The following is a 26,666-nucleotide window of genomic DNA, read 5'->3' on the forward strand; positions in this document are numbered from 1 at the left end:
TCAGTTTTTTTTTCCAAAAATTAAAATAAATTATATTACATCGCACTGATGTGCGTTACATTTATAAGGCATATTATAAGGCATATCCGAAAATCTATTTGATCGAACATCTCGCATCTGAGAAATATTCCTTCGAACTCAAATTACTCGATAGATATGATTCAATCTATTTTCACTGAATATAAATATTATAAATTTTATGAGTTAATAAACTCGATTGTCATGCCTTTTTTATTTTTACCTTCTCTTAGAAAATTCATCTATCTTCTTCAAAGAATAAAAACAAAATTGAATTGATTTTTTTTAAATTTTATTTTTTGTTTTTTTCTTAAATCCTTAACATGTAATAATTATAATTATAGTAATATTTGTTTGTATATAAAGTAAGTAAATGTTTTTCTTTTATATTAATAGCAGTTTATTATTATTATTTTTTTTTTTGTTTAAGGTTATAATTAATCTTATTTGCATTTTAGTAATTTTTGTTTGTTTTAAAAACTGTAGCTTTATTTTGTCTCAACATATTTTTATTTTTCTTTAATATTTAATTGAATTCATACATACAAAAAATATATTTGTTTTTGTTTAAAGATAGATTTACACAATAAATTGCTTCGTGCCAATAATAAGTTGTAGTAAAAATACAAAATAAAAAAAATAATTATAAAATATTTGTGAACATAATAAAGTTAAAAAAAAGAAGAAATTCATGAAAATTGTTAAAATTAAAAGTTAATATTGTTTCTTTTATAACAACATTAACAGAGAAAAAATTCCTTTCTTTCTCTTAGAATCCCCATTTTTTGTTAAATTAAAAATATAAAAGAAAAAGTTTAAACTTTAAATACGTTATTTTTGAATGTGTTTAAAATAAGTTAGTTTTAACTTGAAAGGGAAATAGAATGGTTTTAAAATATTTATGCAACTTTTCCATTATCCTTAAGTCAGGTTTTCTGTTCAAGCTAAATCGTTTTGTGTTCAAAATTTTAAAATTTTTATAATTTTATTTTTGTATTGTTTTTTAATTTTGTAAAAGTTAATTAGTTATTATTATTGTTGTTCATATTTTTTTTTAAATTAATTACCAATCAATGAATTCTTATATAAATATATTATTTATGTATATCTTTTGTCTCGATACTGAATAAGTACCATCTAGGTTTTTCTGCTTTGCTTTACGGTGTGTATAGGAATATTATTATTATTTTTGTTTTTATTTTTTCATCTTTACTTTATAGTTGGTGGTTTTTCAATGGGGGAGGTTAATAATAATTATAGAATTCTCTTTTCATTAAAACAAACAAAAATCAAAGAAAACGAGATCAATCATCCATTTCAATGCAGTTTTAGTCACGAATTGGAATTGTTTGTGGTTTGATATGGCCACCATCTCCTTCGGAGACAAAACGTTTACGCCCTCTGAAAATACAAGAAAAAGAGAAATATAAGTTTTTTGAGTTTTAAGTTGTTATTTGCATAGATTTAAAAAAAAAACTTTAACGGTAAATAATGATTTTTTTAAAATATGAGGGAGTTCTTTTTCATTCTAAAAGGTGATTTGCTAATCTCATAACAACATTAGAAATTAAAATTGGTCAATGGATCAGTTTATAACATAAGATTCTAACTGCTAAAATACACGCAACTGTATTAAAACGAAACAATTTCTTTTTAGTTTGCTGTAGAACAGTGAAATTTACATATCAAAAATATTTTATAAAAAAAGATTATATAGGGTTTCCCAAAAGTAATGGTCCGAACGAGAGCCCTTAAGTTGATTGCAACTTAAGGGCTCTCCGAATTTGGTAACTTGTTCACATCAAATCCTTACGGTTTTTGATTAAATGCAATTTTTGTAAAATTTCGAAAAATTCACTACTTTGAAATAGTGTTTTGCTTCCTATGTCCATAAATGATGATTATTTTTTTATAGGAAAGATTTCCTCTAAATTTATATTTTTGATACCAAATGAAAGAAAAGAAAGAGCCTATTTTTATTTGATCAAAAGCTGAAAAGTGCATTTTTGTGATTTTACTCCTTTGTACCGTATGCCCGTGTTCTCGATAGAACCGAGGAGAGATTGAGATTAAATACAACTTCTTAAATTGAATTGATAAATTGGGCACAGATAGATGCCTGCAACACCAACTTTATGTATTGTCCTGATCAAAATAATCAATACAATTTAATTTAAAAAATTCGCGGAATTTATTGCCTTCATTTGTAAACTAAAATTTTAAACAAAAATTTACTAGTTTTCTAAAAATTGACTAAAAAAGCTCAAAAAAATAGTTCTATGCGTTTTCGAGAAAGTTGTAAAATTTCGAGTTGAATAAAGAAATTAAAAAAAAAAAAATTCTCATATTGAGCAATTGTTTTTAAATTTCCCTATGATACCCTATGATGTGTCATTATTTTTATTACTTTGGTTTGATATATTACTTTACAACTTTAATTTATTTCGTATTGATTGAAAATAAAAATAACTACGCAACATTTGAAAATAACTTAAATTGAACTAAAAAGGTATAAGTAGCATATTCGTACATACATTGCCATTTTTACTATTTTTCTATTCGCAATAGACTTCACAAGTTGTTTATTTATCGCATTGCACTTTACTTGGTAGACTTGAGAAATAACAACTATGTATTTTCCAAGGGTAGTAAGGTGGGGTAGATGAACTTTCAATAAGAAAACTAAACATTACCATCGAAGATAAATAAATATATATTTAAAGCTTTATATTTAAAGTGCACAACAAAGTCATTTAGCTTATTCAGACATTGCATACATTTTTCTTTAAGTTTGTTGCACTAAAATCATTGGTAAGTGTATGCAGTAGACAAGACATTTGAGACTTTTTAAACCTACGATTGCTTCGCTTCAATCGGTCATATTAACGCTGAAAGAGATGTTAACTTCATAATAGCTTTCAATGCATTATGTGCACTTGGACACTTTTTAAGTCATTAGTTAGTTTGTGTGCTGGAAGTTGCAGCCAATGACATTATGGCATAATGAGCTTCTTCTTTGAGTATCTAAAAGTGATTACAAAATTCTATGTTTTGCAGAATTTTTCTATTTACATGAATTTGAGTGGGTAGAATAGAAACAGTTCTTTAATAAACATCGGAAATAAACACCGTTTCTTTTTTAAATTTACGACAAGATTATAAATATACTCTTCAAGCTAAGGCCTTTATTTCTCGATTCTGATGCAATTTAAAGTTTGCGTATTTAATATTCTTATATTGTTTGTTAAAAAGTTCTATAATGTTTTTTTTTTGTATCTAAATCTAATGTTTTGTTAAACGAGTCCAATAACAAAGGTGAAATAATCATATGTATCTACTAGCATACAAATAAAAAGAGACTGGTTAAGAATAGAAACTAGAATAATAAATAAATAAAGCCGATAACAGGTTTATCTTCTTTTTTTTTTTTTCTTTAAATTCTATACGTTCATGCTGCTGGGTAAATATTAACATCTGTTGTTGTTTTTGTTTTTTAAATCAACAAAATGTGAAGGTTAGTTTTTTTTTCGTTTATTAAATAAATGTTAAATGTGTTGTGTTATATTTAACACTCTCTGCTTGTTTTTGTTTCATATGTAAATAAAAGAAGGAATTCAAGAAACTTTTTTTATTTGGCAAAATTTTTTGCTGACGGAGAATATGTACATATGTATGTAAATAAGATTTGGAAACAAAAATTTGCAATTGTTGATATCACATCACGTGTTTTTCTCGATTTATTATTTGGTTAATATTCTTGATTATGTTTTATGATAAAAAATTTCATGCTCCAATATTCACTATAGCTATCATTGGTCTTCGCTACTTAATACTTTTTCTCATACTACTGGCAGAATTTAAATACCGTAAGGGTAAATTTTTTTTTTATCATATGAGGCTATCTATTTTTTTTTTTTTTTCAAAAATCGTTATGAACGATATCTCCCATAGAACGGTTTTTTTTTTGAATTTCTGATGATTGTTAACTATTTTTTTTATGCAAAAGCATTAATATTGCTTTATCAAAATTTTAAAAAACTTTGGATTTTAAAAAATAGTTTGGATTTTTTTTTTTGAAAAATCAAATTTTCGAAAACGTGACACTGATTTTTTTTGAGAATTGGGTTTTAGGTGTTGATTAATAATAACAGTACACAGAAAAAGGTTATATATTTCAAACTGACATTGGTCGCCAAATTGTCAAAACATGACAATTTGGCGACCAATGTCAGATATGTGTACTGTGAATAATACAAAATGGCCTACAAATTTTATTTTAAAACTTTTTTTTTTTTTAATTATTCATAAAAAACAGCTCTAACGAATTTGAATATAATTTTCAAAAAAATGCTTTTTAATAACAGAAATGAAATTATTGTATACTTGTTTTGGAGCTTAATTCGATTTGGGATGTTGTTTTTTTTTTCCTTGAAAAACGAATTTTATTTTTTATTTTTTATATAAATTTTAAAAATTTCTATATAAAAACTCTTAAGAATTTTAGCAACTTGAACCCTAAGAGCAAGTTCAGGCAACACAGTCTTGCACTTATTTTATTTTGGTTTTGGGTATTCATTAACAATTGCTACAAAATGCCATACCATCTTAAAAAAAAAAATCAAAAAAAAAAAACGGCGAATTTTTTTTTTCTAAAAATACATCTTAATAAAAAAAAAATCAAATTGCATTCTTTTTTTCGAGCTCAAATTCACTTTAATGTTGTTTTTTCATTTAAGAAACGAATTTTAATTTTCTTCATAGGTAATACATAACCAAAAAGTTTTAAAAAATTTAAGCAACTTGAGCTCTAAGAGCATGTTTGTGCGCCCAATTTGTGCATTTTATGTGTTTTAACTATCAAAAGTGATGTTATTTTCAGAGAGTTGTGATCCCATTCGATAAAAGTACAATCGTCAAAATAAACCAAGTAGTTTGGCATAGTAAATTGTGTGACACACAATTACACTCTCCATAATTGTAATAACATCTTGAGTACAATTTTATGCGAATCCTAAAAAAAATCACCCTATCTTTTATCTACATAATATATCACCACTTATGATAAACAAACTCCTTCAAACAAATCGTATAAAAGTATAAATAGCTCAAGATAATTGTCATTGATGACTAAACTTAAACAACTTTCTATTACTATCAGAAATATTATCAAGTGCCTAATCGCTGGCTATATTGCACTACATGAATCAATTTAATTTAATTTACCAATTCAAGTTCTCATGCAAGCAATTGCTTGCAAAATTAAAAAAATAAACAAATATAATAATAAATAAAAATAAAAACAAAAACAAATTTCACTCACCTAGAGGGCATATTAATAATAATTTTATCAGTAAGAAAACCGGCATTGCTGCAACGCTCCACAAAACGATCCAATATTATGTACGCCAACGGAACGTCCAATACAATGTCAGCCATGTCATCATAGACTCGCTGGAAGCCCTATAGAAATAAAAAATAAATAAAAAAATCAAATAAGTATACAAAATCCATAATAAAAAAGTAGTTAGATATATATTTTGTATTCGTTCAATTTTATGTTAGCCTGTGAAACAAGTGCAAGCGCGGTGACATTATGCGCATGACATTTAAAGAAAACCAGTTTTTTTTTATTATTTTCGCATTGGTCTTTTTTTTTTCAAAACATTCGTTGCATTTAAAAATAAAAACAAAATAAACAAGATCTTTTTTTTTTAAGGCATGGTTGCAACAAAACAACATTTTTTTTTGTTTATTTCGCAATTTCAAGAACCAGTTAAAGACTTGAAATACACGAAAAAAAAAATAAACAAACAAACCATTCTCAGAAGCATGTATTGTGTGTTGTTTTGATTTTATATAATATCATTTGATAAACCGCCATAATGAGTTTCGCATGCCAGCCATATCTTGATAGACATATCAAGATTTTTGAAAATATATAAATTACAATATTAAATAAACAACTAATATTGACGCTATAATAACAATCAGTTATCTGATTGATATGATTTGTAAATTATACTGGAATTACGCGTCAGTTGTGGCTGAAAATCTATGTATGTACCTTTACATATATGAGTTCGCACGTGCTTTAAAATTATGAATTTCTTATCATTTTCAGACAAACATTTCCATAAAAAACTTTTGTAAAGGGTTTTTGTTTTGTTTTTGTATTTCAAATTGAATTTATAAACCTTTATTGCGATTTGCAACTATTAACTGATAGTTGACAAAAATTAAATTTCGATATCTTATTACTTAATAATTCAAAAAAGTTTTGAAAATAGATAATAATGGTTTCAGTTATTAATTCAAATGTAATTGAAAAAAAAAATCGAAAAAATAATTTTCCGCCAAGACAACGCTTTGACTATCGGAGGAAAGCTTCGGGATTTTGGTTATGATGTTCTCATAAACGTGCACCCTCAGGCTTTAATCTGTTCTCAAAACTATAAAAAATGTATCTGGGATGCGATTTTGGTACAATGAAGTTGAAAGTTCCTATTTTGAAAGCCTTCCACACTCTCATTTCCAGGAAGAAACGTCACTTTTAAAAATCTTTGCACTAAGTTTTATAGATTGCTAAAACATTGGGCCATGTTCATATTTGTTGTTTAACTAGAGTTTATCCCATGTAATTTAAATGGTATAAATCCTTAAAAACAGACAGCTTAAACATTGTTTATGAATACGACCAATTAAATTTTAGACCTCCATGCAAAATATTTCTTCAATTTGGTTGTCTGCACGTGACGTTTGTTAATTTTTGTTCATTATCTTCATAAAGAAAGTATGGATTTCGTTCAATATGAATGATGGCATCGACAGATACAAACTATAAGAAAAGAATTACTTCGAACGCGAGTTTGAAAATATGAACACTAATGTCGAATTCCTTTCAATTTTTAGAATCGCCTCAACAAAATCGAATTTTTGATGTTAAAAAGGAACATGAAAACAAACCGAATTCTTTTTGCGATTGTGTGTGTGTCATTTGACAACAATTTTTACACGAACTTCAAGCTGAAATCAAAACAATTTCTGTAAAATAAAACCAAAGATTCCTTTGATCAATAATTTTGTTTATTTGCTTCGGGAATATAAATTTAATTTAATCCAAATCAACAGGAAATTGCAGATACTATCAAGATCTGAGTGAAGATGAAGTAAAAGGTTAATTATTTGGCCGTATTCTGTGGTTTTACAGAGAAAAAAATTTCCTGAAGACAATCACGAGAAGAAAAGTCACAGTAATTTGACTTTTTCACAAGAACTACACCAAGAAAAATTATATTTTGATCGCATATTGTTTTTTTTATTTATTTCATATTTTTCCGGAATAAAAACACGATATTCCATTATATTTGAAGTTGGTATTCTCAAAAAACACGAAGGAATCTTTCAGCTTGACGTTTGAGAAATGTCAAATGTTCCAAGTGTGTGTGCAAATCCGTGTAAATCTCTCAAAAAAGAAGGATTAAAAAAAATTCGAATTCTGCTTCGTTTGAGGCGAATTTTTTTTCTATGGAACATGATTTTCAGAAAAAATTCGCTTCGAGATCGCCGAAAATTCGATTTTTGGATTGAAAGGAATTCGACATAATAAATCAGATATGTCTGTACGTGACATCAGTTTCGTCTGTACGTAGAAAGTAGAGATGAGCTAGGCGTGATTTTTCAATCTTACGTATACCTGTGACTATGATATTTAATTCAATGTGATTTCAAACTGTGATTTTTAACCGTGATTTCATAATTTTTTTTTATGACAATTTAAAAAAAAACACGCTCTTGATTTGTTGGGAAAATTAATGTTACCCATAAAATCCTAATCTAATCAGGGCAACCTTCCATGTAACAGAAAAGATATGGGTGCAAAATGTGATTTTTCAAGGAGTTTCTCGTGATCCGTCCGGAGCCATACGTGATGGGTCAAACAAAACATTAATTTTACCGATCGTACGTGAATTCCGGTAAAAACTCTGAACTGTTGCAAAAGTCGTTTTGGGCAAAATCACAGGTCAAAAATAATTTCAAATGCATTTTTGCGTGAATTCCGGTCACTCAGTTCAGTGCTCATTATCGGTCCGAGGGCCAGAGGAATATGAACATTAGGGTGGGTCAAAAAAATCGAATTTTTTTTTTTTGATTTGGTACTCCGAAAAATCGATTGCTAGACCCCTCTAGAATATACACACCAAATATGAGCTCTTTATATTAATGGGAAGGTCCTCCGCTTTGCAATTTTCCATTTTTACATCAAGCTTCTACTAAAAAAAAATAATTTTTTTATTAATTGACTTTTTAGCAAATTTCTTTTCATATTCTTGTAGGAAATTGAACGCTCTACAAAAAAGGCCTTATACACTTTTTTCGTTTATCTAACCGTTGAATAGATATTTGAGGCCCAAAAATCGAGAAAATCTTTAAAAATTCGTTTTTTGTTCTTAATTTTGTAACAAATTGAAAAATTATAATGATCAAACGCGCAAGACATATTCTTGTTGAAAATTGATTGCTCCACAAAAAAGGTCTTATTAACTTTTTTCATTAATATAACCATTCTAAAGATATTCGAGGTCAAAGTTAAAAAAAAATATAAAAACATTTTATATTTTAAAAAAATTTCCAATTCACTGAAACTTTATTATTTTCAAATTAGCAAGATATATTCTTGTAGGGGCTTGAACGTTCTACAAAAAATTCCTTGGAATGAAATTGATTGCTTTAACCGTTTAGAAGATATTCGTATCCAAACCAATGCTCACTGATTTCAATAGTTTTCTTATGACCCGTATGCATTGCGATTTGGATACGAATATCTTCTAAACGGTTAAAGCAATCAATTTCATTCCAAGGAATTTTTTGTAGAACATTTAAGCCCCTACAAGAATATATCTTGCTAATTTGAAAATAATAAAGTTTCAGTGAATTAGAAATTTTTTTAAAATATAAAATGTTTTTATATTTTTTTTTAACTTTGACCTCGAATATCTTTAGAATGGTTAGATTAATGAAAAAAGTTAATAAGACCTTTTTTGTGGAGCAATCAATTTTCAACAAGAATATGTCTTGCGCGTTTGATCACTATAATTTTTCAATTTGTTACAAAATTAAGAACAAAAAACGAATTTTTAAAGATTTTCTCGATTTTTGGGCCTCAAATATCTATTCAACGGTTAGATAAACGAAAAAAGTGTATAAGGCCTTTTTTGTAGAGCGTTCAATTTCCTACAAGAATATGAAAAGAAATTTGCTAAAAAGTCAATTAACAAAAAAATTATTTTTTTTTAGTAGAAGCTTGATGTAAAAATGGAAAATTGCAAAGCGGAGGACCTTCCCATTAATATAAAGAGCTCATATTTGGTGTGTATATTCTAGAAGGGTCTAGCAATCGATTTTTCGGAGTACCAAATCAAAAAAAAGAATTTCGATATTTTTGACCCACCCTAATGAACATTGCTTGTATTTATTTCACTCAATGCCACAACAACTGGTTTCCTTTAGTCATGCGACAATGTATTGATAACAAATCACAAAAAATTGATAAAACATAAGTTTTCAAAAAAAACCTTACCTGTTCCATAGTTGCTGGCAAGACCAAACATGCTTGATCTAAAGATTTCAACAACTCGCACATTGCTTCTTCAGTGCTAACGCTTAAAGATTCCAATGCCATGACAATAGCCTGCAAAACAAGTATTTCAAATTAAAGAACTAATAATGATTTCTTTATTTTAAATAAAATATATTTACCTCATAGACCAATTCATGATGGAAATGAGGAACTTCAAGCGCTCTTAAACAGCGATGCGCCTCCTGAATATCACGAGACGATAAATACTCCTTTAATAACAATGTCATTTCTCTGGTAATGAATTTAACCGGTCGTAACGGTCCACCCATACCCCAGACATTGTCCAAATGTGCCAAACCTTGTTTCATATGTAATAGAGTATCGGCTTGCTTAACAGCAGCCACTGCATGCTCATTCATTGAATCAAAGTCAACAGGTTTAGTTATGTACTTTGGTGGGATGCAGTCATCAGCTACTGCACGAGCCATATAGTTTGCTATATACAAAAAAAAATAGATTTATTTCAATCCATTTCCCTAAGAAGACTTTTAAAAAATTTACCTAAAATATGTGGCGCCTCAGGCGTATCCAAAATCAAGTCGGGTAAATTCTCTTGAAGAATATCAAAACCCTTCTCAATATCCTTGCCTGTAATAACACGCCCATACAAGTCCGAAATCAACACAGATGTCATCTCTCTCTGTGAGTCCTTATGATCCATGGAAATCTGCACCAGGACACTTGTCACATATGGCCTTAACTGTCCAGTCAGTATCTCATCAAAGCTCACAGCCACTTCGTGGGTATCACCATGTTCATAGTACTCCAGAACAACAGGTTCCGCCATTTTGAAAAATTCTTCTGGCGAAATATCAGGTATCACTTCTCGTAGCTCGATGTTCTTGTCATTGATTTCGCTGTCATAGTTGGGATCATTTTGATCCTCGCACACTTCTTCCAATATTTCAGACCCCAAGAGACCCCAGACCCCCTTGCCACCGGCACCGCCTTTCTTTGGCAATCCCCGACCATGACCATTGCGTGATCTTCGGCTATTTTTCCAACGACGCTGAGGTACCACATAACCAGCTACACCATTCGTAGTAATCGCACCTTCTCGGCTATTTTGTTTAATCAGTCGTTTGGCTTTTCGTTTGATGCGATTCTCGTGGTTATCAACTGGTAGAGGTTTTTTGATTCCATTAACCGATGAAGATTGACCAGACTCATCGGCGACTCCATTAGTTCCGTTGAGTTCACGTTCGGCAGAGCTTTCACGTGACTCGACTTCGTTATTGGCTGCAATAGCTTCGCACTCCATTGTGATGCTAAAGATGAGTATTCTTTTTCAATACAATTTCAGTTGAAGATTATGTGATTTTCTGATTGGTTTGTTCCTTAAGGCGGAGGAGAAGATTCTAGATGTGTAGATCTTTGATATTAGTGTTGTTTTTATCAATACTTTCTGGCTTCTTCTTCTCCGTACCTTAAAATCAATTTTTTTTTTTAAATTTCGGATTCTGTTAATGAACCCGATGCTGAAAAAGAAAAGAGAAACATTATTGCAACATTGCGTATTTTGTATATGCAGGCAGGTAGATTGTAACATAGAGAAAGATCATTCAACCGAGCAGGAGGAAATTTTATCCCCCACTCATGAGTAGCAGCAGGTAAGTAAAGAGTATCAAGTTACTTAATAAAAAAAAGCGTCAGAGAAAAGCGGCTGTCTCTAAGCGTTGGCGGTTTTATTTGAGATGATATAAACAAAGGAACTTTGACGTTGACATTGTTAGTATCAAGTTTTATCGCCGGTCGGGTCTGTGTACCGCCGACAGAAAACAGAACGTTTTTACTATGTGTGATCACAATATGGAACAGATTTTTTTTTTTTAGAGTCGACACACATCTTGCAGCAGTAACAACCTCGAACGCGTACACTGACATCATTGGAAACGATAGGTGGAATCAGTTGTTTTATGTACATATATGTAAATTCTGGTTGGTCAGTGGAGAGTCATGTCATGATGGGAAAATTGCTTTGTCCAGACTGTTGGTTTTTTTTTTTTTGTTTGTTTTTTATATTCTACCAGATTATTCAAGCCAATATGGTCTTTGTGTGATATGTAAAATACGTGTGGAAATTATAATTAATGGACACTTTGTCGTTGTGGTGACTGCTTGTTGCAGTTTTACTTTGCATGCAACAAGAAGACAGGTAATTCATTTTGACTTGGCAGGAATTCGTTCATTTTTAGAGGGGATGTGAACTGTAAAGGGTATTTTTTTTCTTTGTACGAGATCGTTGATGGAATTTGTAATTGAGATGCCTTTGTTTATGGTTTTTTTTTTTTGTTAAAAGTAACTCAACAAACAATGGCGATTGTTTTGTTTATAAATAAAACGAGATTTTGAGTTGGCAATTGCTTAGTTCAGCAGTGTCCTAATTATAAACAAAGGGGAATAAGTTTAAGTTGAACTTACGTCCGAATACCGATACTAGGTAGTCCTAATTTTAGTATTTAATCGGTATCAAATAATTTTTTCAAACAAGAACTAAGCACTAGTACTGTCGGTTTAGCCTCGAGTACCTACTAGACTCTGTACTAGCTAACTCCTCAAAATCAGATGGTATCTGGTTATTATTCCCATGCAACAAAAATAAGTTCATGAAAAATATCAATCTACAAAAAATGTACTGATTTATCTTAGAAAAACAATTGAATAACCTTGCTACATAAACATAATGTACATATATTACAACCAATTAATCGACAAAACTTCTTTCGAATTGTTATGTGGAAGGTCAAAACATAAGATTTTTTTCCTGAGCTATGTAAACAACCCACATTTCTCTACGGTCTTTTATGTTTTTATTTCCTATAAATTTAATGTTTTTTTTTTATTCCATAGTCGTGCAAGGTGATTTTGTAGCCAGTGCTTTGTTGAAGCAAACGTAGATCCGCACACATACAAGAACCTAGTTACGACGTAAATAATTTATTTCCCTTATTTTTGTATACCTTAGTTTGTTTACCATAAAAACAATTAATGTCTTGGTATATTATTATAAAGGTATAACTAATAATTTGTTTTTATTTTTAAAACTGTGTCAAGTTTAAATATAAGGAAATACTTAAAAGCTTTAAGAATGTTAGCATTTTTCTATTCTTTTCCAGTCAACTTACAACCATTGAATAAAAAAAAAATGAAAATAATGTTTTTCATTCATAAATCGTTTTAAACTCGACCTTGAATGCTAGCGAGAATGTAAACAATAACAATAATAATTTCACCTTTACTAAAGCAAACTCTTGACTTGAATATATATAATGATGGAAGACTTCTTATATTCTTATAGATGTGTTTATAAAAACGTATATTGTACATAAATAGATACAATTTGGAAATAATAATTAATTTAACTAAGGAAAGCCATTTGAAAAGCAAAACTCTCCGGGGTACCTTTGGAAGTTAAATTTTAACATTGACATAAGAAATGCTGCTGTTCCTTTTTATTTAATATCGATTGGTTGGTAGATTGTTAAGGTATTTTCGCAATTTCCAGTGGCCTGTTAGGAATTCTGTTTAGGTTTTATAGTTTTGTCTGTCTGAGCTTAGGAGTTTCTTTCAATTTTTTTTTTCTTTTGGCCTCCTCATCATTTTAATCATTAGTTTCATACAATGTTATTTCCATTACCGCAATATGGTCCTCAACCCCTACACTCCCCTTCAACTGAATAAGTACACAAATTTTCAAAAGTATTTTGTCCATTTTTTCCTAAGATTGATCTTTCATGTAACATTTGATGATGTTTACAGTTAGCTTACGATGTTGAGAAACCAAATCAGAAAGAATAATTCTCAAAGTACCGCTATTTTTTTTCGTGTTCTCTTACAAAGCGTCCCATATGGAAAAATGCAGTTTTTTTTTTGCGTCAACTGAATAGACACACGGTCTTTCAAGGTCAATATCTTCGTTGTTTATGAGAGTTTTGAGGTGTTTGGCATACCAAATCAAAGGTTGAAATGTTCTCAGTGAGATTTTGTCATTTAATTAAAATTTTAAAAAAAGTAGTAGATTAAAAACTTTGAATACTGTCGACAGAGCTTAAATTAATTTGTTAACGGAACAAGTACTGACCGGGTCTGCTATAGCTACCAAAATTGATCGGAGTTTTAGTGTGTTGCCTATTCGTACTTCAAAAATAAAAGTTCGTACAGGAAAAATATGAATTAAGGTAAAAAACGGCAAAAATAGCAGTTAATCGACGAGAAATTTTGAGATCTGCCTCCAATTCATTTGACTCTGGGGCAAAAATCAAACAAAAAGCTGGTGTTTCTGCAAGTGTTTCAACACTCCGCAGAGTAACTAACAGCACGGATCATTTAACCTATTAAAAGTCCAAAAGAAACCAACTTTAAACAAGCAACAAAAAGGTATTCGTTTAGAATTTTCTAGACTCCATATGAGCTGGAAAAATGAGTGACGCAAAGTGGTTTTTCTCATTTGAAAAAGTTCAATTTTGATGGATTCATAATTGAAGTCATCGGGGCCATCAAAATTGACCTTTTTCAAATGAAAAAAAACACTTTGCGTCACTCATTTTTCCAGCTCATATGGAGTCTAGAAAATTCTAAACGAATACCTTTTTGTTGCTTGTTTAAAGTTGGTTTCTTTTGGACTTTTAATAGGTTAAATGATCCGTGCTGTTAGTTACTCTGCGGAGTGTTGAAACACTTGCAGAAACACCAGCTTTTTGTTTGATTTTTGCCCCAGAGTCAAATGAATTGGAGGCAGATCTCAAAATTTCTCGTCGATTAACTGCTATTTTTGCCGTTTTTTACCTTAATTCATATTTTTCCTGTACGAACTTTTATTTTTGAAGTACGAATAGGCAACACACTAAAACTCCGATCAATTTTGGTAGCTATAGCAGACCCGGTCAGTACTTGTTCCGTTAACAAATTAATTTAAGCTCTGTCGACAGTATTCAAAGCTTTTAATCTACTACTTTTTTTAAAATTTTAATTAAATGACAAAATCTCACTGAGAACATTTCAACCTTTGATTTGGTATGCCAAACACCTCAAAACTCTCATAAACAACGAAGATATTGACCTTGAAAGACCGTGTGTCTATTCAGTTGACGCAAAAAAAAACTGCATTTTTCCATATGGGACGCTTTGTAAGAGAACACGAAAAAAAATAGCGGTACTTTGAGAATTATTCTTTCTGATTTGGTTTCTCAACATCGCAAGCTAACTGTAAACATCATCAAATGTTACATGAAAGCTCAATCTTAGGAAAAAATGGACAAAATACTTTTGAAAATTTGTGTGCTTATTCAGTTGAAGCGGAGTGTAAGAGGTGCTGTGGCGCTTGAAATAAATGTCGAAGGAGTTGATTTCTTTACGGCTTTTGGCTTTTTGACATGATGGAAATGTTAAGGTTTTTGTATTTTCTTTCGAGATGCTAGAAAATTGCTCCATTGGAATGAAATGTTTGGTAATAGCCCCAAATATTCTTACTCTAGTTTCATCAGTGGATCTTAATGGCGTTTGAAATAGTTCTCCGATTTTCAAGATTTTCGAAATTCTATTTCTTGATCATGCAATCTCTTGGATTGCAGGATTTTACCTGTCATGTTCGGTATCGAGTATTTCTCTTTAGAGAGCTTTACTTTTGCCCATACCAGTTTACTCCTTGGCGAATCTCTTTATCACCAACAAAAAGTCTTAAATCGACAATAGATGAGTCGGCAGTGTGTTACGGTAAACAATATTCCTTGCAAAACCTAATTTAGAGAATAAGGTTCACAAGCGAAATTTTCAACATTTAAATAATCAATGTTTAAAGTTTTTTTTTTCTTTATACAAAGTGTATGAAACCTTGACCTTCATCATGAGCTCATCTAGAATCTAGCGATTGATAAGAGCTGATAAAACAGAATTGTTCGTTTATGTATAAGAGATTAATTATCTCATAAGCGGTCCAATTATTTTAAATTGAATGACGTAAGTACTTTCTTTAAACTGCAATTTATTCACTTTTTGATATTGAAGGAATTGAATTCAAACTTTGTCTGCGAAATTTTTGATAGAAACAAAAATTAAAAGTTATATTTTTTGTAAAAAATTCTAAATTATATGTTGATTTATTGATTCCGCCTTGAGTTTACTGATTTTAAAAGAATACGTATTATTCAAATGAATAAATTAAAGCGCTATGAAACTAATCCAATCGTATATAAATTTATGGTCCCCCGGCAATCACATGGAATAAAATCTAAAATGAAAACCACGTTTTTTTTTCTTCTCATATTATTTCTCATTTTCCGCGTGGCAAGCAAGTGTCTTGTTCGTCGCAATCAAAACAAAACCATGTGTGTGTGTTTTATCTTTCACACTTAATCGAGAGATTCGCAATATGCTAGCTAACTTATGTATACACTACATAAATCTATAAATAAAAACATCACTTTTGCGGGGCAAACATTTAAACAAAATAGAAACAAATACCTCCTCAGAAACCAGTGAACACTATGATCAGAAGAATTTTGTTATGTTTTCTTAAATTTCACCTTGCTTTGTTTCAAAATCAGACAAATTTATGTACGAGTAGTACCTATATGTTAAATTTTGACGAGATTGTTTTTGTTTATTGTTTTTATGAGATTTAATTCTGTACAAAAAAAAAAAAAAAAATAAGATACTAATAGTAAGGGCGTTGTTCTTATTTTTTATTTAGGTATAATTTTGTTTGATTTTATTACAACTCGTTTTGGAACAAGGTTATTTATACTTTTTATATAAATCCCTTATCGAAGGTTGTTTCAATTAATTTATTTTCATGTTATCTCCTTGTGACATTTATTACGATTTCGGTATAAAAATAATACTTATTTTTATCGTAGGTACCTACTTAATAAGATATCAAACTTATTGGCCTGCTTTCGTATTGGATTTAATACAAATGTGTATTCTCTACTGATACTTTATTCGGAACTATATTTTATCAAATTACATTAATGCATTGTTGATGAGATAATCAACATTGAATTTTATTGCCCACCGAAAAAAGTTTACCTCCTTCTTTTTTTTTAACTAACTTTTAATGTGAAAACTTTAATTCAAATAACCTTATTCCAATGAGGCATATCCTTGAAAATACACTGCGGCATATTTATCTTATAAATAGCGTAGATAGTCGTAGATAAAACTGAAAGTTATGTTTTGAGATCATAAAATGCGGTAATTGCTGCGCCATTAATTTATTAATATTTAAGATTGTCCAATTTCACTGGGTAAATAAATTCCACATCAAAACATATATCAAATTTGTAGTTTTTTTAAAGAAGGGGGTTCTTCTTGATTTTGGTGGTGGAAACTATTATACTGTCTGGAATTTAAACAAACAAACAAAAAATAAAGCAAAGATTTTCCTGCGCCTGTCACAATTTAGAACGCAGAAAATAGATGTGCCTGCTTTTTTTCATTTAATTCATGAAAAAGATGTTTTTTTCTTCAACTTAAGAACTAACTACAACAACGTAGAGACTTGTAGATACATAAAAAGTGCTTAGGTCATCTGATAACATACTCAATTTCATAAGAAAGTAGGTATCCAGTAAGTACATTTTACTATATAAAAGGCTGACTATGTAATTTTTGGTAAAAGTTATTTAACCAACCAACCAACCACCTTTTTTTTTAAAGTAAAATTTTCATTCAATCATATTCCAGACATGTGCAGAACTTAAATTACAAAATTCGCACTCGTTCAAGTTCAAGGTTATACCATTTAAAGACAAAAATATTGGTCGAAAAAATTAATGTAAATACATAACATCAAAGCAAAAGTAACAATATTGTTGTTTTTGTTTTGTATCTCGTTTTGAATATCTTTTAGAATTAAATAAACATTTATTTATGAAGTTTTATTTTTTTCATTCGCTAAAAAATGGACTTATCATCAAAAAAAAGAACAACAAAAACAAAAATAATAATAAATAATAAGCCGGCTCAGTTTTTTGTTTTTGTTTTTCTTCTTTATCGTTTCGTATTTTTTTTTTTATTTTTTTAACGACGACGAGTACAAAACAAGTTCCAAAAATACATTATTGTACCTACGCGTTGTGAATGTTTTTATATGGATTTTACAGTACATAGCATAGATATATGTGAGCTAATGAAGAAAAAAATACAAAATATAGAAATGTAGGTGTGTCCATAGCTTTAAAGAGTATTGGTGATGTTTTGACGAAGCTTTACTTGCTTTTGCTTCATGTTTACATTTAATTTTGTTTTTTTGTTCTTGCTCTTCAACTTATTATATTTTATTTTCTTGTTATTTGTTTTGCGATACCTTTATATATGTATGTATGTACTTAAATATAATGCTGATATGTAGTTTGTTTAACTTGAGAAAAGATTCAGAGTTTACGAAATGAGTACTGAGGGCAAGAGTAGTTCTTATGTTTTCGAAATACCTACCTTCTTAAATTTAGCGAATATTTGAAAACTAAATTAAAAGTAAGCAGGAATTCGTTAACGATTTGTGCTTTCGAAATCAAGGAACTAAAACTATTTTCTTTTCTCCACACTCCGCTAACCATTAGTTTGGCTTTTAGGTTTAGAATGATGGTCAAAGTTTCATTTAAGGTAAAGACACACATACGATTTTTGTCGCGCGATTATTCAATCACAAATATGGATCACAATGTGAAAAATTTGAAAATTGTCTCAGGCATTGAACTCTATGTGATCCATTTTTGCGATTGAATCGTCGCGTGAGCAAAATCGGATGTGTGTTCATAGCCCTACAGTTATTAACCGCCCCCAAAGGAGCTCTTCAAAGACGGTGGTTATCCAAGAATGGCTAGAAGAAAACATGCCTCCAAAACTTGGCTCCCAGCACACATATCGGCAAATCCTCGAGAGACTGACGAATTTCAAGTCAAAACCCGTCATCGTTTTATCAACTCCAAAATCACATACGGTAGCATAGGAATTAGTCCAAACAAAGTAGACTCATAAAAGTGCAAACCCTGAAATAATTCGCATAGAGCTGAAAATTGGTACAGAGCATTGAAACATCGATAAAAGTTTAAAATGCCATATGTGCATAAAAAGTTATTCAAGGTTAAATGTCGAAAATATAAGCGCACTAACTTTCAAACGATAAGTGTTACTGAAGCATATCTTAAGCTATTTTGTGGAAAACGTTGAAGTGAGTTAAAAATATACATATTTCAAAAAACTCTAATTTTATAAGTTAAATTACAAAATTCGCAATTTTCGAGTTTTTAACAAATAACAATTTTTTTTTTAAACGACTGCTTTAAATAAAAACATTTTTATATAGGAGAGCACATTATCTACAAGTTTTTCAAAGCAAACTTCTCGATAGGACTCACGGTGTAAGAGTAATATGCTAAAAACTGTTATTTTCGACATTTGACACATTTTAAAATGGCGATATCTCTAAACCATTGCTTGTAGAAAAAATGTTAAGTCAGCCATATACTTTTTTGATAGCTTCCTCCGTTTCAAAGTAATATGAAGAACCTACATTTTCGACACTTAACCTTCGACTTTTGGGGACTTTTGACATTTTACTTTAATCAACGTTCCAATGCTCTGTACCAATTTTCAGCTCTATGCGAATTAATCCTGGGTTCAATGTTTATGAACGGACTTAATGTCATTTTCCATTGGAGTTTTTTTTTCGTAAAATTCCTAAATTTTTTCTGACAAATAGAAGATGAAATCTGTTTTTGTAAATGGGCACATTCAGAAAAAAATATTTGGGACTAAACATTTAGTTGTCATTTTTAAACAGAAGTTTAGGTAGACGAGTAAATCGAGATTCTTCTTGACTAACTTTCAAATGAAATTAATTGGAAGGATTTTTTTACAGCCAACCAATCTGCGAACATACGTATTAAGTCCCTAACTTTGTGTGGAGTGTCAATCTTGTGAAAAATCGAGTCAGATTTTTTAACTTCGATTGTTTTTTAGTCTGAAGTGGCAAATTGTTACAGAAAATATGAAATTATGATCTTCCAAGTTTATAAGACCAATAAGCTTCCCAAGGTGGCTTTGCAAGGTGGTAAAAGATGGTAGGTGAAGAGAATTCTGAACATGTTTTATTTATAAGTCGTTCTTGTCTTGGTCATAACAATACAAAAAATATTTACCTTGCGAGTTCCTTTGGAAGACAGCACTGATTTAAATTTAAACATTGCAAAAAAAAACAATAATATTACTTGTATTTTATTAAAGGAAACATGAGATTTATGTTATTGGAAATCGAGTTTCGATTCGAATTACATAAATTCGAAGGAAGTAGGTACTAGTTGAAATAGAACTAAGTATATATGTAAATCATTACATGTACATTTTGTACAATGTACATAACCATAATAAATATTACATAAACAACATAACATGCAAGAGAAAAAGAATAAAAAAAAAGTGTGCACCTAGTTTCTTTTATCCCTACGAAAGTTTCTTCTCGTTCTCTTGCTCTTTTTTCTATATCTATCTATACTCTAAATCGTAAACATTATTTCTCTCTGTGAATCTTCATCAATGCTATTGGGCTGATAACGAACGTCTTCTATAATCATTTTCTATGTCTTGAAAAGTGGATAGACTTGTGGAAATTTTTGCGACGCAATTTCAGTAGGTACTCTATACTCACTAAACTTTTTTACCCGCCTTATTTTTCTTCCTACCTCCCCCTCCTACATAACCAAATGCTACGTATACATTTCATGAGTTTCAAGAGATTCTTTATTTTTATATATATATATTTTTTTTGGTTTATCTGCCAAACATTTTATAGAATTAAAAATAAGGTATATACGCATATTTTTTTTTTGTGAAAAAATTGGTGATAAACAAATCAAATGTAGGTCAATTAAGCGTGTTATTTAAAGATAAACAAAAGTTCTAATTAAAAAAAAAGGAAAGAATAAAAATTATATTGTGTCAGAAATACGACGTAGAATTAGCCTCATAAATAATGTGATATGGTTTTTGAAAGCAAAATTCAATGTTGTTTGAACCAAAATAATAACGTGTTTATTAAAAAAAATTCAATTTTGTTTGCACCAAAAAATAACGAGTTTATTAAAAAAAAAAAAAAACATACATAGGACAAAAGCTTAAAGAAGTAAATATTTTTTCTTCCTTAAGAAGGAAGAAAAGTTCATATTATAAAGTAGATGAAAGGTGCAAGTTGGCGATTTGATTGAATGAATAAAGATATAAGCATTAATGCAATGATTTTGAAAATTTTACATGACTTATCATTAATTTGAATTCTTTAACAACTACCACGATAAGACATATAATAACTTTTCTTTTCTCCCTTGTCTATAATTTTTTGATAAATTCATAAAAAACCGAAATATGCTTTCTTATTTATTTAATCAAGAAAAGCTTGACTCAGCTTTATTTATGTTACTGTTTTTTCATGTGCACTTGACTTGAGTATTTTCGATTTCATTTGCAGATAAATAAATATTTATCTAAAAAGCTAAAAACTAGCTCGGATCTACGTACCAGGCTTAATGATTTGATTAACAAAAGTATTCGTTTGTTGTTGTTTACATTGTAAAATGTTTATTGACCTGCGTACACAATTACCTCGATTATTTTATTTTGTAAATCATTAAACAGTTTCATAAATCACTATCATTAAACTTAAATGCTTGTCTTTGGCGCCACAGAAATAAAAGAGCGAAGATAAAACGAAAATGTGAAAATCGTCATGAAATCAACTGATCTAAAATCTGTCATTTGGTTTTTCATGTAGGTAGGTAGTGGTCCAACACAGTTTAGTTTTTTTGCTTTTACTTTTGATTTATTTTATTCAGACCCTTATTGCGAGTGTCGTCCAATTTTCGATTCCATAAAAATCGATAAATCTGTTTTGGTTTTGTGTATCTCTTTCGACAAAGATATTTGCTATTGCAATATTATGCTTATGAACAATGAACTTGATTCCAGTCGAAAGCAAAATTGGTTAGTGAATGAAAGTTTTGAATCCAACACCACACCGAGGTCAGAGAAACTTGATAGACTACATAATTGAGTCGTGTTCAACAAATAAGTATATGACAGGACATTATGTTTGCGTGTAAAACGCCTTATTTTATACTTGTCAATATTTAAAGACAGACGATTAGTATTGCACCATTCCCAGAATTTTTGAAGATCTTCTTGTAAAAGTTCACAGTCAGCTACTGAGTCAATTTTTTCGAAATATTTTCACGTCATCGGCATAAATTAAAGACATAGAGTTAAACAGAAGTAAGATCATTAATAAATAAGACAAACAATAAAGGACAAAGGTGACTACCTTGTGGTACACCCGAATTGACTTTAAACCATTTAGTAGAGTAACTAAAGCAAATTATTAGGGAACCCGGCCGAACAGCTCTGATTTTGACGATTTTTTTTTTTTCAAACGTAGGTAATTAAAAATACTTTAAAGTCTAAAAATTAAAAATTGTCGGTGTTGCCGTATTGTTTTTTAAAAATAAAACAACATTTTTTTTAACATAACCATTTTTTTCGCTTAAATTTCGTAAAACAAATGATAGCAAAAGATTCTCTAGGTAATTTAAGGAAAATATATAAAAGGCAGTAAGGGACAATCTTCCATCGTTTAAGCTATAAATGCAATTTTCTAACATTCTGACCTCAAACACAAAAAAAAATATTTTGAAAACAACGGCAATACCTACAATATTTTAAAATACATTTTTAAAAAGCCAGAAGCTCATTCTTATCTCTTAAATTTAAATCTACTAAATTTAATCAAGACTTTTTGAAAAAATTGTCCTCAAACTCAGAATTAAAAAAAAAAAAATGTTATTAGAAAAATTTAAAATGACTTTTTTTCAAACTTTTTCTAATAAAATATGAATTTATTTAAAAAACATTTTTGGCCATAAATATTATCAGTTGAATTTCGAAGCAAAAAAGGTAAAATATATCACACTTTTGAAAAAAAAAAAATGAAAAATTACTTCAATTTCAATGGTTTTTTTTTATTAAAACTGAATTTTTGCATTGAAATAATTAATTTTCTCAAAGACTGTGGTAAATAGGAACTTTAAATTTTTGCTATTTAACTTTCAACAGTAAGGGTTATTAAATGAATAAAAAATAATTTTATGTTTAGATGTTGAACTTTAAAAAAAAAAATAAGTTACATTTTTTTTCAAAACTTTTATTAAAAAAAGTTCTTCGAAAATAAAATTATTTTTAATTTTTTTCATAAACCGTAATACATATTGACATTTCCTTTTATAATTTGAAATCATAATAAATGCGGCCAAAAAAATTTGAAAATAAATGCATTTTATATTACGACCAAGTTTAAAAAACGACATGTTAAAATTTTTTCAATAATTTTTTTTTCAAAAATCTGAGTTCAATTACCATTCTTTCAAAAGCCGTTCATTCAATTAACTTAATTTTAATTTTACATATATGACTAAGCTTCTAGCTTTTTAGTAGTTTTGTTTTTGTTCACAAAAATCTTCAATTAAATTTAAAAAATCAAAACGGCAACACCGGCAATTTTTAATCTATAGACTTTAAAGTATTTTTAATTACCGACGTTTGAAAAAAAAGATCATCAAAATCTAAGCTGTTCGGCCGGGTTCCCTGATATTGCCAATTTTTGAGCTTTAGTTACTCCACTAATTGGGAACATTCATTTCTATTTTTGAGATACGAAGAAATCCATAAAATAAAGCAATCGTTAAGTCCAATGGTGCTTAGTTTCTTTACTGAAATCAGTAAAAACACAATCTATTTGCTAATGCTTTTCAAAGGCATCTATGCAGAACGTTGTAAACTGTAGTAAATTTGTGACCGTAGATTTCTTTTTCACAAAGCCATGTTGGTTTTTACATATAGCAGAGGTACAATGAAATGACAATATCGCAGACAATGGATTCGAACAGTTTAGGGATGACAAAAAGTTTAGCAATAGGTCTGTCTGTAGTGTGTCACTAATTTGTTTGGACCTTTCTTGTGAATGGAAGTAAGAAATGCATTTTTCCAAATACATAGCGGGAAACGTAGAATTACTAATTGACGTATTGAAAAGCACAAACAACGGGTAAGACATATATATTGCACATTTTTCAAAATAAAAGACGACAAGCCATTAGGGCCGTGACTGAAACACTCGTCTAATGTTTAATTGTCAAAAAAAAAAAAAACAAATAAAATAGTACGGATGTTAGTTTAGCTGGTGCAGCTTGTCCATCACCTTTATCTTTAAATAGTGCTAGACACTGAAACTTTAAATTTTATAAAAACAAATTATTTTGTTTTGTAAGTAGTAAAGAGTAAACCTACAATATCTATGTAAATAAGTAAATGTGTATTGAAAGCTGTTAAACTCATTTTCCATGAGGAACTATAACTTCAATTCAAATTCACATATCTTTACAATAAATTTCTACAACCATAATTAAGATAAATAAGCATTTTTGCATAACTCAAATGATCAAAATGTTCTGCTTTTTCAAACTAAATCACTTTTATTTTGCGTCGCAGAATCCTTTCATCAAAAAGGTGAATGCAAAAAAAAAAACAAGATACCTACAAGGGTACATATACACTTGCAAGGCAACCCAACCACCAGCAGTTGCTTGTGCCAAGCCTCAATCCACGTCAGAATGTTCTGGAAATGTTCTCTAACCTTCTACGAGTATCTTTCAGTACAAGTAATAAAAAAAAAAAAAAAAATCATGAACTCTGTATAGTTTGTAGGTATATAAGACAAACGTTCAATGTAAAAAAAAAAACAAACTGCCATTGATAACATATTTCTTTTTTTTCTTTTTTAGATCGATTATGTTTTCAAATAGAAAAAACAAAAAACATCAATAACCCGGTAAAAACAAAACCGCGTGACGTGTCAATTACCTTTTATACCTACCTCCACTACAATATTGCAACACTATCAAAATTATGTATACTTTTTCAAATATTTAAATATAATGATGCAACTTTGTGCAAATTAGATAAGATATTTTGGGTAAATTTAAAAAGGTTTTTTTTTCACTACTTACCGTTAGTTCTATGACGTAGCCACTTTCAGGAATTGTGTCCTTCGTCCTTGTTTTTATTTTGATATCGACTACAAAACAAAAAAAAATATTTGTTTTTTATTCCCTTGTTCCAATTTTTGCCTTCAATTCAATTTGAGTGCAGACAAAACACCACAGAGGGGTAAAAAAATTAAATAATACAGACAAGAGGAGGTATACAAGAAGACTGTCTCTCTCGTTCACTCTTCTCTTCTCTAACCAATAAGAATTTTCAAATTCCACCACTTGGTAAGTTTTTTTTTGTGAAACAAGTCTAGTTTCTGGTTTTTTTCTTTGTTTTTGAAAATTGCGTTTTCTTTTTGTATTATTTTTTCTTTTTCTCAAACCGGTAAATAAAGTTTAATTAAACTTTTTTTTGCAAAAAATAGTTTATTTATTTTAATTAAAAAAATGATTTTTTTGTATATGTATTCAGATTCACCACACAGACGAGACACAGTAAGAGGAAGAGAGAAATTGAAATTTTCTACTTAATTCTCTCCTCTACCGAAATCTTTTTGTTTTTCAAAAAAAAAAAAAATCAACTTTTTTCCAATTTTTATTTTGTTGTTAATTTTTTTGATGAGCTTTGATTTTTTATGCTGATTAAATCTGTGATAAGATCGCGAAAAAAAATAATTGAATTTTTTTTTTCTTTTTTTTTCCAAAATTAATAAACTTTCCGTTGATTTGCTTGGGCTGACTTCCTTCAATCGAAAGAGAATTTCTTCTGATCTGATATGGCGGTGCGGTTTCAGTTATTTTCTATATAAATTTTGTTGGATGAATATATGATGGAAGAGAAGCAGAAGGGGAGAGTTGAAATAATAGCAAAACAAGACAGGCAATGTGAGTGTGTTTGTGTTTCCAACTTGAAAAAATATTTTGTATACTATTATTTTGTGTGTATAGGTGATTTCATATAAGGTTTATATGTTTGAAAGTATATAAGAAAAGAGGTGACAAAACCGGCTTTTAATATTATGGTTGTATTAATTTTAGTTGAAGTATTGGTTTGGTATGTTTTTTTTTTTGGTTGGATTTGGATTTTGTTGCAATGGAAATTTTTTGCGCGGGCCTCCGGCCTTTGTAGACAAGAATATTTTGCACAGCGACGTCACATGTAAAAATTTTTTTGGGATCAAAGGGTTTTATGAAGTACCCTCGATTAAATCCTCCTACAATTTGGATGGAGATTATCATTATAGGTAATTCAAATCGATTGTAGTTATCGATTTTGACATAATTTTTTTTAATGTTTTTTTTTTTTTTATGGATTGGAATTGGATATTAGGTATCATAAATGCATTATTGGAAATGTGTGAGCTAATTGGAGATTGAAACTGGAAGGTACTACCTACGTGACTTGGATCACGTTCATGAATCTATTATGGTGACCATATGCTTATTTTTTAATTTGATCTTTGTAATGATGTAATATTTATCTCAACAAATATCCATAGGAAATCAAGGGGCACGGTAGTGCCCAGCCAAGTTCTCTAGCAACTTTGGCACTACACCCTTATTTACAGAAAACAACTCAGGCCATTTTCGACCCCCCTCTAACTTCCCCAAAGATGCCAGAAATTTCAAACTCGCTACATTTGTTCAGCTCGCCGAACCCAAATTCCTCACAAAATTTCAGCTTCTTACGATGAGTAGTTTCTGAGATAAAGGACTTCAAAAATCGCGAAAACCGTAACTGACTCACTGACTCACTAAAAGATCATCAAAATTATGGAGACCTTCCCGCTATCGTAGAAACTTGAAATTTTACATGGTGATAGGACTTGTGGTGTATACAAAGGAAAAAATCGAAAATTTGAGATTTTCAATTCAGGGGGCGTGGTAACCGCCCATTTTCGCCGAATTTTCATCAATTATTATAGAGCACTTCTGATTATCGTAGAATCTTGAAATTTGGTAGAATGGTAGAGCTGATAGTT

The 26,666-nt window shown here is 29.6% G+C and overlaps 1 protein-coding gene across 1 annotated transcript; it reads right to left on the reverse strand.

The window, feature by feature from the left end:
- Nucleotides 1–1,001: 1,001 nt before the first annotated feature.
- Nucleotides 1,002–25,455, reverse strand: LOC129908721 (programmed cell death protein 4). Its single transcript, XM_055985445.1, has 6 exons — nucleotides 24,703–25,455; nucleotides 10,157–11,133; nucleotides 9,775–10,091; nucleotides 9,596–9,706; nucleotides 5,339–5,478; nucleotides 1,002–1,419 (listed from the first exon to the last, which is right to left on the reverse strand). Exons 2-6 carry the CDS (start codon nucleotides 10,914–10,916, stop codon nucleotides 1,347–1,349), a joined length of 1,401 nt encoding a protein of 466 aa, XP_055841420.1. The 5' UTR covers nucleotides 10,917–11,133; nucleotides 24,703–25,455; the 3' UTR covers nucleotides 1,002–1,346.
- Nucleotides 25,456–26,666: the final 1,211 nt, after the last annotated feature.

Source organism: Episyrphus balteatus, chromosome 2 (assembly GCF_945859705.1).
Source record: "Episyrphus balteatus chromosome 2, idEpiBalt1.1, whole genome shotgun sequence".
Taxonomy (NCBI): domain Eukaryota; kingdom Metazoa; phylum Arthropoda; class Insecta; order Diptera; family Syrphidae; genus Episyrphus; species Episyrphus balteatus.